The 11,762-nt window shown below is 42.8% G+C and overlaps 4 protein-coding genes across 4 annotated transcripts; 3 read left to right on the top strand and 1 right to left on the bottom strand.

Moving 5' to 3' along the window:
- Positions 1 to 1,557: 1,557 nt before the first annotated feature.
- Positions 1,558 to 2,101, top strand: F5Y00DRAFT_265797 (uncharacterized protein; the record flags this gene model as incomplete). Its single annotated transcript, XM_048011842.1, has 2 exons — positions 1,558 to 1,921; positions 2,079 to 2,101. The coding sequence occupies 2 exons, from the start codon at positions 1,558 to 1,560 to the stop codon at positions 2,099 to 2,101; spliced, it is 387 nt and encodes a 128-aa protein (XP_047861195.1).
- A 903-nt stretch (positions 2,102 to 3,004) lies between these two features.
- Positions 3,005 to 4,259, top strand: F5Y00DRAFT_265798 (lytic polysaccharide monooxygenase; the record flags this gene model as incomplete). Its single annotated transcript, XM_048011843.1, has 5 exons — positions 3,005 to 3,094; positions 3,153 to 3,305; positions 3,360 to 3,675; positions 3,742 to 3,782; positions 3,840 to 4,259. The coding sequence occupies 5 exons, from the start codon at positions 3,005 to 3,007 to the stop codon at positions 4,257 to 4,259; spliced, it is 1,020 nt and encodes a 339-aa protein (XP_047861196.1).
- A 457-nt stretch (positions 4,260 to 4,716) lies between these two features.
- F5Y00DRAFT_246823 (uncharacterized protein) lies at positions 4,717 to 5,587 on the top strand. The gene has a single exon (XM_048009217.1). It carries the CDS (start codon positions 4,888 to 4,890, stop codon positions 5,557 to 5,559), a length of 672 nt encoding a protein of 223 aa, XP_047861197.1. The 5' UTR covers positions 4,717 to 4,887; the 3' UTR covers positions 5,560 to 5,587.
- Positions 5,588 to 6,780: 1,193 nt separating this feature from the next.
- F5Y00DRAFT_273058 (uncharacterized protein) lies at positions 6,781 to 7,970 on the bottom strand (the record flags this gene model as incomplete). Its single annotated transcript, XM_048013101.1, has 2 exons — positions 6,781 to 7,632; positions 7,707 to 7,970. 2 exons carry the CDS (start codon positions 7,968 to 7,970, stop codon positions 7,165 to 7,167), a joined length of 732 nt encoding a protein of 243 aa, XP_047861198.1. The 3' UTR covers positions 6,781 to 7,164.
- Positions 7,971 to 11,762: the final 3,792 nt, after the last annotated feature.

Consider the following 11,762-nt stretch of genomic DNA (forward strand, 5'->3'; position numbering starts at 1 on the left):
GGGGGGACATGTAGGAGACCGAATGTCACGACGGTGTTATGTATGTATGAGCTTGTAAGTCCTGGACATCTTGGGCCACGCACGTGATACCCAACAGACTCCTCATAGACCGGACCGTCTCCGGGGCACCTGATTGGCCGGAGACTACCTAGGTCCAATTGGGAGTTGACTATGTACTATGTACCTTCCCAAGGAAGAGGTGCATGCAGGTAAAATTATGTGGGATAATTACGTGAGCCACAGTTTGAATATACATATGTACTTACAACCCACTACTATGGTATGATGGGTAAGTAAAACCCCTGTCACAAGTCGCGCGCTAAAGTGTGGCCTATGTTGCTGCTTCTTGACTTGTTATAGTTTAACGCATACTTATATGCGTACAGTAACGAATCCAGAAAAATCAACACTTATAGCACTTATAAATCAAAACGCCAGATTTAAGCCTATTCAAAGATTATTTTCATATGCATTTTCTGTATAAAAAGCGTATAATGCGTTAATGTTTTGATGATTCCTTTTTTGAATGTTGAATGTATCTTTGGAAGACCCTGGGTAAATTAATACTGATTTAGTATGGTGGTTTGCCTAACCTATTCTGGCGGTACCTAACAGGGTGGTTTTATTTTGGCCTGGTACCATAGTAGGATGTTCAATGTTATTTGTGGGGCGCCAAGCCGCCAGGCATCAACATCTTTTGAATACGGCTAGTATGTATTCCCACATACAAATTACTATGGGGAGGTACAAAAACAACTCTGCCAAAAGCCCCCTTTTCAATTTCAACAACACGATTAGTATTACCTCTCGTCAAGCGATTCCTGAATAGCCTCCCCGTACGTATAGTATTTCAACACGACAACGCCCCCTCCCATACAGCCAAAAGGACCCTGAAAAGCCTTGACGATCTCGAGATTTTTACGGTTGAATGGCCCGATTGAATGGCCCCCGGACAGCCCTGATTTAAATCCTATTGAAAACGTGTGGGCTTGGATGAAAGACTGGCTACCTAGATAGTAATTACGATTTAGAGTCGTTGACGTCACGGGAATTAAAACAGGCTATTGAGGCTGTTTAAGAGGCTGTCCCTAAAGACTTTAATGTATAATAGGACTTTGAAATGCCGTAACTCTGGGGGTAGACAATTGAAAAATTAGATTATATTGAAGATGAGGCTATTCTCAAATTATGTATCTTACAGTAGTAATTTGTATGAGAGGTTACATACTAGCCATATGAAGATATGTTGATGCCTTGATGCCTGAGACCCACTAAATAACATTGAACATCCTAGTGGGTTGTAAGTACCTACAGTTAGAATAAACCCCTTTCTCTAGTTAGGTACCTAGGTATCCTGATAGGTGCGCCACCTTTTTTGACGTCCTTCTGCCAAACCCCGCGTATTATGGCTGAGTTAGGAGGTACATAAGGTGGCGAAGGCAGGTACGTAGGTACTTACGTAGTCAGGGGTCATCGATCTATAGTAAGCACGCGATTCAATTTTCTGCTCATCACCCACATCACACAACTACGCGAGTAGAAGACTACGTCGCAGTGATGAGCCACGGCGCTAGTATTTTTGCAGCATTAATTCGGACTCATCACATAACAAGTCGCAAGAAACTTGCGCGCGTGAAGAAGGCCGCTCTTCTTCATAACTTGTATGTGCTCATCCGAAGTGGCGGGTCGCCCGGTATCATGTACGCTGAGGGACCTGATGAAGCCTCCGTCAGTAGCTGGGTCAATATGGTCCAGGCTCTGCGATATAAAGACTTCCAATGCGCACGAAAGCCGGCCGCTCACCAGGTCCGGAGTGCTAGCTCCCGGCTAAAAGACGGAGGTTTTGAAGAAGTTGCCTCCGTAACTGAATTCGGTGAGAGAATGGAGCAACGGGGTTTAGGAAGCTGGTGGAGAATCGGGAGTGAGTATACTCCGGCGTTGGTTTTCTCCTCATTCCGGCTTCGCTTCAGCTTCAGACATATGATTACCTTGTGCAATTAAGATACACGAGGAGTCTGTGATTTGCAATTACTCTAAGAGGATTTAGTGATAGGTATTGCTAACTTTCAATATTGTAGTGGGCTACGAAGCATCTGATTAGCGGTAATTTCGCGACTCTATGAACGCTGTACGCAAATTACTTAAAGAATCGAAGAATTTGACATTCGATACTCTATTGAGTTCGTTATCTCATCTACTATAGCTCACAGCAATACACTGAGGCATAGCTACCAGGCGCGGAGTCAATCTTCACTTCCTATACGGATTGCCAATGATAAAGAGCACAATCCGTTATTACCCCTGAAAGGCTATGCAATATTGAAACCCCGACAAAACCCGAAAGGTCAATTATGAGGCATGGGATTATTGCCTCACCTCCTAAATGACTAATACAACGAGAGCATGTTATATGCATTTCGTTCCCGGCGGTATCAACTCCCTCAAAAATTAAACACAGATTTTAGAGATAGTGACGTTGAATATTCCTTTCGGCGACGGAATATTTACTTGAGCTAACTGCTTGATTCGCGTCAGTAGGGTTTTCTAGTTGAAAGATCCACACCTTACCTGGTCTCCTGGAGGCAACAAGACAAAAATAGAATGAGAACAGGTAGCTCCTCATACAGGCCATCACATTGCCGATGAATTTGTCTAGATGTGATGCGCGCATTGAGATTGTGGGGAAACCTGGAGAATTTATCCGCAACCTGAGTTGTTCAACCGGTCCAATGACGTCTACTGGATTTATTGAGGTTCAGCTTTTTCAAATGAAGAATCTGGCCGAATGCAAATAGACGGAATGTACTTGTCCTTATATTAGCGCTCGTGGTGTGTTGGTTTTTGCGATGATAGCCTTTACGAAAGGGGGGCCGGCCTGGAAACATAAAACCCCTGGCTACTCTCAGCTCAGATCGTCATTCAAGTTGCCTTTATGAACTAAAACTGCGAGGTTAACCTAAGTCCATATCATTTTGGGGCGCCGTTTTACCAGCTTGAAATAAAAATGAGGTCTTCGCTTTACGCAGCGCTTGCTGCGGTGGCTGCCACCAAAGTGGCTGCGCACTCTCTCTTCCAGGCTCTTTGGGTCGACGGGGTCGATATGATAAGTCTTGAGCTCTCTTTAACGACTGGCGTCAAGCTAACCTAGTTAGCACGGCGCCCAATGTGTTCGTATGCCTGGGTCTAACAGTCCTGTCACCAACGTCAACAGCAACGACATTCGATGCAATGTGGGTGGTACCAGAGGTGTCTCAGGCAAGTGCGCCGTGAAGGCTGGTTCCATCGTGACAGTTGAAATGCACGCGGTATGAAGTTCCGTATCAAAAAACTTCGAGATGGGGTTGTTGACCATAATAAAGCAACCTGGTGACCGAAGCTGTGGAAGCGAGGCGATTGGCGGAGCCCATTATGGCCCGGTGAACGTATATCTCAGCCAGGTTCCCGACGCTTCGTCAGCCGACGGATCGACCCCATGGTACAAGATCTTCGCAGATTCATGGTCGGCCAAAGGCTCGGTCGGCGACGCTGATAACTGGGGTACAAATGACCTCAACTCATGTTGTGGAAAAATGGATGTCCCGATCCCAGCTGATACACCTGATGGTGATTATTTACTTCGTGCTGAAGTCATTGCTCTGCACACGGCATCGTCAGCAGGTGGCGCACAATTCTACGGTATGTATTCACCCTTTTTAATGTTAAACCCCATTTGGAAGGTATACAACCGCTAACGCTCAATAGTAAGTGGTGATGATCCTATCATTTCGACTCGAAAAAGGATGGTAGGGGCTAGAACTACAGAATTACAAGGCTAACATAAGATGCTTTCGTATATTTAGATGTCGTGCTACCAGCTCAGCGTCACTGGCGGCTCGGCCAAGGCTGCTGCCCTGCCGGCTGGCGTTAGTATTCCCGGCGCCTTCAAGAGCAGCGACCCCGGCATCCAAATCAACATCCATAGCAAGATAAGCAGCTACGTGAACCCGGGTCCGGCCGTCATCGCCAGCGGTACCACGAAGCAGGCCGGCTCAGGCTGCTCGGCTGGTTGCGCGAAGACTTGCGCTGTTGGTTCCGGACCCGTGGGGACGGCTATTGGATCTGCCCCCAAGCCTACCTCGGGCGCTGGTGGGGGTCAATCCGGATGCGCGCAGGCTAGATACCAACAGTGTGGTGGTCAAGGGTACACGGGATGCACGACATGTGCTGACGGCCTTACTTGCAAGGAGGTCTCCGCGCCATACTATTCCCAGTGTGCTTAAACGCGGATGGTTTGTGTTAGGTATCCTGAGATGAGTCTTGTACTTAAACTTCACTCGTTGATTAATATAGGGATGCTTCATACAAGCAGTTTAGGTGTGAGCATCATCTAACTATTAGATATCGTTTCTTGGGTCCTAAAAGACACCTAAGATATCTGGTTTGCAACAGTTTATCCCTATTACATTAGGTACCTGTTTTTACTACTGTTAATTCTACCACCTACCGCAATTGTAGCACGTTACACAGGCACAGATACCTAATACCGTGTAAACGGTAGAGGCTATTTATAGCTTCCCGTTTAGCCCGTCCCTCTCCCTCGGGTATTGTATACGTATTAAGACTAGCCCCCGTCACCTGCAGCTACCCGTTCTAGCCCCTGCAGGGGCCAGACAAATTCCCCACAGAGACCGCCGAACACTCCGACGATCGCTCTTATCAACATAATTCAATCCCGCCTCTTCCACCTCATTCATCCCTTTCTTCATTACCTAAGGTACCTAACTTACTAGAAGGACGTCAAAAAAACTGTGGCCTGCGTATCTACCAGGATTAGGTAATTATTAGCAGAGGTACATACCTACGTCAGTTATTTTCGACGCCTTTCCGGTACTTCAGCAGCAACCAACCATGGCCCCCCTCAACGAAGCCCACAAAACCCGCATCATCTCCCACATGAACGCCGACCACTACCGGGAGTTGGAGCACTACCTGCGCGCCTTCAACGGCCTATCCGCATCCGCTTCCCGCGGCGCCCAACTAACCGACATGACGACGGATACCATGACGATCCGCACCGCCTCCGGAGCCACCCACTCCGTCGCCATCAACCCGCCCCTAGCATCTGCCGCCGACGCGCGCGTGCGCCTCGTCGACATGGCTACGGAAGCCCTGCAGAAGCTCGGTCTGAGCGACATCCGGATCACGAGCATTACGCGGCCGCGGGGCCTCGGCGCCGCGACGTTCCTCGGCGTGGCTCTGTACATCGTCTGCGTAGCCACGCTGCCCCTAGTCCAGCCCGGCACCGCCGCCTGGACGCTTTTGGACGCGTACTTTCCCTTCGGGGGCGTGGCGCGGTATTTCTGGGTTGTGCGCGCGATCCTCGCGCCGACCGTGGTGTTGCACCTGTTCGAAGCGTGGTGGATGGCGCGGTCGCGGTTGGGAAAGCATGGCGTCGAGACGTTTAGTCGGTTGTGGCTGTTGTGGGTCGGGGACGTTCTGATGGAGGGGTATCCGGCCATAGTACGTTTTGACGGGCTGGTGGAGGCGGAGCGGAAGAAGAAGGAGAGTGGGAAGCATTGAGGGGGGTTGTTGGGGGTGTTTTATCCCGGGTGTAATGGCTATGCGGAGGGGGGGATGGAGAATGGGGGGAGGGGTAGGTGTCGTTATACGAGGTACTAATTAATGCTAGCTAAGTACGCGGCGATGTATTTATGATAATCTTAACTAATGAAATCAACATTGTGAAGTGATAATGAGTTAGGTGATTAGCATTGGTTGTAAACACTTCGTACCGTACCTACAGGCAAAATAATGTTTACAACAGGGGGACTAGGTGTTCACGATGATGAGGTAGACCTTCATATAGGGGTTACGACAGACTCTAGATTATGTCACAATCATACGACGACTTGTCAAGGTGGGAGGGCAGTCCTATTATATTCCGTGTCTACTTGCTTAAAACGTAGTCCAACCCCCCTACCCCTTCGTAGGATGGAATTGCTCATCAACCCACTACAGGAAGGACGGGATGGATGAAATACCTTGTCGCTACCCTCCAACGTTCCCGGACCGACATGTCCCAAAGTCCCCCTCCCCCCCTTATTCCAATTCGACCCAAACAAATCCAAATCTCTACCTTCATAAAGGTCTCCTATACCAACTTCAAATGCCCAACGCCCGATATACTCGCCAGTCTGGGTATCCCAGTAGCTATATGCCATCGCGGGAGACAGCAAATCCCAGATTCCAAAAAGTAGGTGTTAATAAAAAGGTGGTTGTATGGATGATGGTAGAGAAATTGTCCGAGTGTGGTGTATTCGGTGGGCCTGGTCAATTGTCTCTGAATCCTATAGTCGAGGGCTTCAAAGGTACCTATAAAGGACTAATTTTCTTTTGTTGCGTATATCTTCGTTGGGAATAAGGGCAAGAGGCCTTTAGGCAGTCCTTGAAGGTGCATCTCTCGCGTGGTAGGAGATGACACGATGATAACTTGTGGTGGTTCCGTCGCAAGGAAGATGTTCGAATCGAGCATGTAGGTTGTGGCATAAGGATTTGGAATGAATTCCTTGACCATATATTCAGCACCATTTACCATTTTCAGACCTTGATGATTGTTTTCTGTTAATCCCACAAGCATGTCTTTCGTCAATAGTAAATAAGCTGGTATCTTGAAATTCGAATTGTCCATAGTATCAAATGCTTGTCGCATCGCGTCGCTTTTATCCTTTGCCTCGCATTTGAATGAATGACGGGACAGGAATAAAAGTAGGAAACAAATGCGTACAAGGTACACGTAGCATGGTTAAACGGCAGGTACTAGGGATCTTCTCCTTCGCAATATTGGCTTGACAGTCTTTGCATATGAGAGTTGTTTTGCTTCTCCCACGAGCGAAACATTTCGAACAATAGAGCCTGCATTCAGTTTTTGTTGGGTTACTGGAGAACGATTCTGGCAACCGGTCTAAAGACATGCTGGATAGGCATTGTTCGACGCAAGGCCTTAATTTCCAATTTATCAGTGGTTGGGAAGGGCGAGTGACATCTAATATGTGGGCAGAGAGAGAACAGTGGGAAATTTGTGATTAAATAGATCTTCAGTCGTTACCGGAAATTTTTCGGTCCGAAGTGATAATAAGTGTTGAACTGCGCCTTCTGGAATACGCAATCGCTGACAGCCGTCTTTGTTCACGACGTAAAGCATCGAAAGAGTTGGAAGGTTGCTGGGGCAGGCTTGAATCCATCCTTATATAAGTCCTTCAGAAATTCCTCCTTGGGCATATGGCGGCCCGGTAGGTGAAAGGCCCCTGACCGGGGTTCCTCTAGGGTTAACTTGATGCCGGGCCCGTCCATAGCTCTACACCAAGCCTCGTCGCAGTCGTTGTGGAGAGAGAAGAGTACTCTCAATCCAGACTCATTCACCTTGGTAATAGCAGCCCTTATATCCTCTAGCTTTTCGTACCTCCGGTCATATTGCCTGAGTTCTTGAACTTCCAGAATGAGGCCCTGTTTTGGAGTTCTTCGTACATGGCCGAGGATTTCCGTAGGACTGAGCCCCTTTTCGTAAAGCTTACGTGCCTCCTTACCCTCAGGTTCTTCGGCCTTATCGGGACTTAATAGGCACAGGAGCTCGGCAAACTCGAGAACGAGGCCATGCTATGATGAAATCTATCAGTAACCACTTCTAAGACAGGCTAAAGGAGTTGATAAGGGATATCGCTTTTACTCACATATATATCAATGACCCCGAGGAGTTCCTTGTGTTTGGACCCATTGGTCCGGTTGTCGACGCTGGTGACGACACGCTGAAATACCACATCTTCAGTGTCCGCATCTAAGCCGCTGAATACATCATCCATAATTAGGAGGTTAGACTGCAGGTAAAGGCACCTGGCTAGTGACACACGTTGCTTCTGGCCTCCGGAAAGAGTTATGCCATTGCTACCGACATTCGTCATATCCTTCAGACGCAGTCGTCGCCTCTCAATCCGCATCACGTACATTTTGGAGAACCCTCTCATGATTCGCACTTAACTTTCGCCTTTCTACAAGCACTACACGAGTTACTTCGAACGGTACGCTGCTTCTTTTTGCGTGGCTTGAGTCCGCCATCGTTCGGTCCCTGCTGTTGAGCCGGCATTGGAGGTGGCTGACTCGGGCCTAGCAACTGTCCCGGTGCGAAGTTCATGTACAAGGCTCGGGAATTGTTAGTCCTCTAAACGTGATAATTGTGTAGATAATCATGGTACTTACCAGCTGTGCCCTCTATTTGCGAGAGTGTCACGGTCGAATATTTTCGCTCGTTCTTAGTAACCATAGGAGGTAAAGGGAGTTCGCTGGCGATTTTAGAGTATAATTGTTGATGCTCTTGGTTTAGTTGTATGAATAGTAATAGAGGGAGGCGCATGTTGCTGGGGTACAGTGGTCGAAATAGATAATAACTGCACCGTTGATGAAAAGGCGGTAAGGGAGTTGTCGATACGGTTGGGTTGTCTTGTTGTTTTGTTTACTTGAGGACGTGAGGAGGTAGGTTGTTTTTCTCGTTGAACTATATATATGTTGGGTTTGTGCTCTTATATGGGCGGTATTTTGCCTTTAGGGCTTCAATGATGGTTTGAATAGCTTGATAGCATTAGGTAGTATTCTAATGTAAGTGAATTTAGGTAAATATGTCTAGGAATATAGTATCGTCAATTGATTGGCTTAATACTGATATGATTAATTTTCGTTGGGGGGTTAAAGAGTAGGATGAGGTGGAAGATAGAACAACTGTCCAGCGACAACCTTTAAGGGATGCTGGTGGCATGTTGCCCCAGAAACAGGATACGTTATGTTGTGTGGGACTGGTCTTGTATTGCGAGCGCGTTGTTGAATCTAGAAAGACTACGGGACCACGTCTGTTTATATACTCGGCCCTGTGGGCCCTGGGGCCTCGTTTCTTCCCTAGATGCTATCACGGTGACTCATGATAGTGGCGTGGACAATTTATTAGGGTTAAACTTATGTTGGTGTTGAAGGTTCTTGTTACTGTCTACGTGTAAGGAGTCATAAATTTAAATTTTGCACTATTAGTGCACTGGGCGATGATCCCATATCATCAACAACTCTTAGCGTACCTTCCAAACATTAGGCTCAGTAACGAAACGTAGGTATATACATCATTTCCTCCCGTAATAATTATGTCTTTTAAATCTAGTCTAGCTATTACGTAGTTACTTCTTAAGGTAAAGCAGCTACTCTTCGAGTTGCTCTTCCCCTAGATCGACAATTCTTACCGGTACAAATGCAATTACGAAGCCATGATAAAGTGGAAAGATCCTATTTATTATCCTACCTAAAAACAAATAGAAGTTCAGGTCCGTCACCCACCTAACGATCAAGTAGGTACGATACAGAAATATTTAATTTGTAAGTTCCGATCTCGTGTTAGCAAGGTTCAATCCGATGTCGACTGAATAAGCCAGTGGTTCAAGCGCCTCCGTTTTGCGGTCTCGCGCGAACTAAACTATCGGCTTGGGCTAAATGTCGAAGGATTCGATGTATGTGAGCCGGGACGTTTGCAGGTTTAAACGTTAACGTTAAATTTTATAATCAACAGCCCATCAGACTGGTTAATAGAACACAAGTAGCCAAGCCTTTAAGATAGGCGGTCTTAGGACCAAGAGTCAACTCAATATAATCTTACTTAATAGCCCCATGACTGCCCCCAACCACCTCGTGGAAGCCTTCCATTTGCTATTTCAGGAACGAGCTGAATATATTGATTATAATTTCTCTGCTGTTTTTGAAACTCAATTTCTTAGAAGATAGAAATGCTTCATATGGGCTGACGAATACAGCCGCCGGATGACGTAGGGGCACATAGGGTTTCCGGCTCACAGATGGAGAAGAGGACCCAGTACGAGTTAATTCAGGCTAGAACTTGGGATGAGTCGTTTATTGGGCTACCTATGTGCAATGAGCAAGCTAGCGGATATTTTCCTTAAGCTATGACGAAGTGGTGGCCTGGTTATCTAAGTAGGTGTAGGCGTACTTAAAGCATTTGAAACTACTCGAGACATAAGGAGAATCTTATCTCCTATGAGTAACAGCGACGGATAACGGTAGGGCTGCTAAAGAAGTTGCTGCGATCAAAGATGGTAGTTTCATCGTAACAAATACTCTATGACCTTCGTACTTGACCTAAGAGAGAAAGTAAATATTGATATTTAAGCACCGGGTTACCCGAGGAACATCAGTGCGGATGAAAGGCTTTACGCGCCATCATAATAATTCGTGCATAGAAGTGATTGATGCTTCTGTATATACGCTATGACTGCCCTCTGGTATCATCGAATTATGCACGTCCCTAGAGAAGACCGTATTACATCAACTTTAGCCTGAACTCAACCTGCCAGTTTTTACCAGGTGATCGAAGCATCTGGTAAGTGCCACATAGCTCTAAACTATAGATTGTGTAGTTGGAAAGTTGAGTTCGTCTAAAAAAGGGCTAAACTTTGCCTAGGATGATGCTGGGTACGCGACGATTCCGCTGAACCATATGTTGTTTACATCAACATTTTCCTCTGAATTTCTGTCTAGTATTCAGGATTTGGATAGGATTTCAATTTAAAAGACCTTAGTCCTATATATGATAACGGGCTAATTAGAATAACTCGCACCAGATAAATTTGAGCCTTGGGTTATAGCTTATTCTACCATACGTAACCCACTCGTTGACTAGACCCACATTAAGCCACCCCTCCTTTATTAAAAATCACCTATTATATAAAATTGTAATTAAATTATATAAAATCGTAAAAATATAAAAATAATTATATTTAATAAAAATTTAATTAATTAAATTATATATTTATTTAAAGGTTTAATAAACTTTTTAAACTTTATTATAAAAAATGGTAAAATAATTAAATTTATTTTACTTTTTTTTTTTTTTTTTTCCTTTTTTAAATTATTATTTATAATTACAATTATTTTATTTATAATTAAATTAAACTTTATTATTAATTAAAAAGTTAAATTAATATTATTATTAAAAATTTTATTTATATTTAAAAATTTTTAATTAAAATTAAAGATTTTATAATATTATTTAAATTTAATTTTTTTTAATTAAACCTTTAATAATTTAATATATTTATTTTATAAAATTAATTTTAATTTAATTTTAATAAAAATTTTAAAAATAATTTTTATAATTAATTTAATAAATAAAAATTTATTTAAATTATATTTTTTAATTTAATATATTATATTTAACGATTAAATTTAACGTATTAAAATAATTTTACTATTTAAATTAATATTTAATTTAATATATAAATTAACTTTTTTTTTTAATTTTTAAATAATTTTTTTAAATTTTAAAATAAAATAAAATTTTAATTTAATTAATAAATTAATTTTTTATTATTTTAAAATTTATTTTAATATTTTTATATTAAAAATATTACGTTTAATTTTATTATAATATTTAATAAATTTAAATTTATTTATAAACGTTAAATTAAATAAAAAATTTAATAAAAATAAATATTTATAATAAAAAACTTTAAAAATATTAAAAAATTTATTATTTAAAAATTAAAAGTTATAAAATATATAAAAAAAAAAAAATAAAAGATAATATTATAATAATAATAAAAAATTATAAATTTATTTTATTAAATAATTAAATTAATTATAATTAACAATTAAAAATTTAATAAAAATTATAAAAATATATAAATAATATTTAAAAATAAATAAATTAATTTATTTATTAATATATAATTTTTATAATTATT

Source organism: Daldinia vernicosa (assembly GCF_022497035.1).
Source record: "Daldinia vernicosa strain CBS 139.73 unplaced genomic scaffold F5Y00scaffold_59, whole genome shotgun sequence".
NCBI classification, from domain to species: Eukaryota; Fungi; Ascomycota; class Sordariomycetes; order Xylariales; family Hypoxylaceae; genus Daldinia; species Daldinia vernicosa.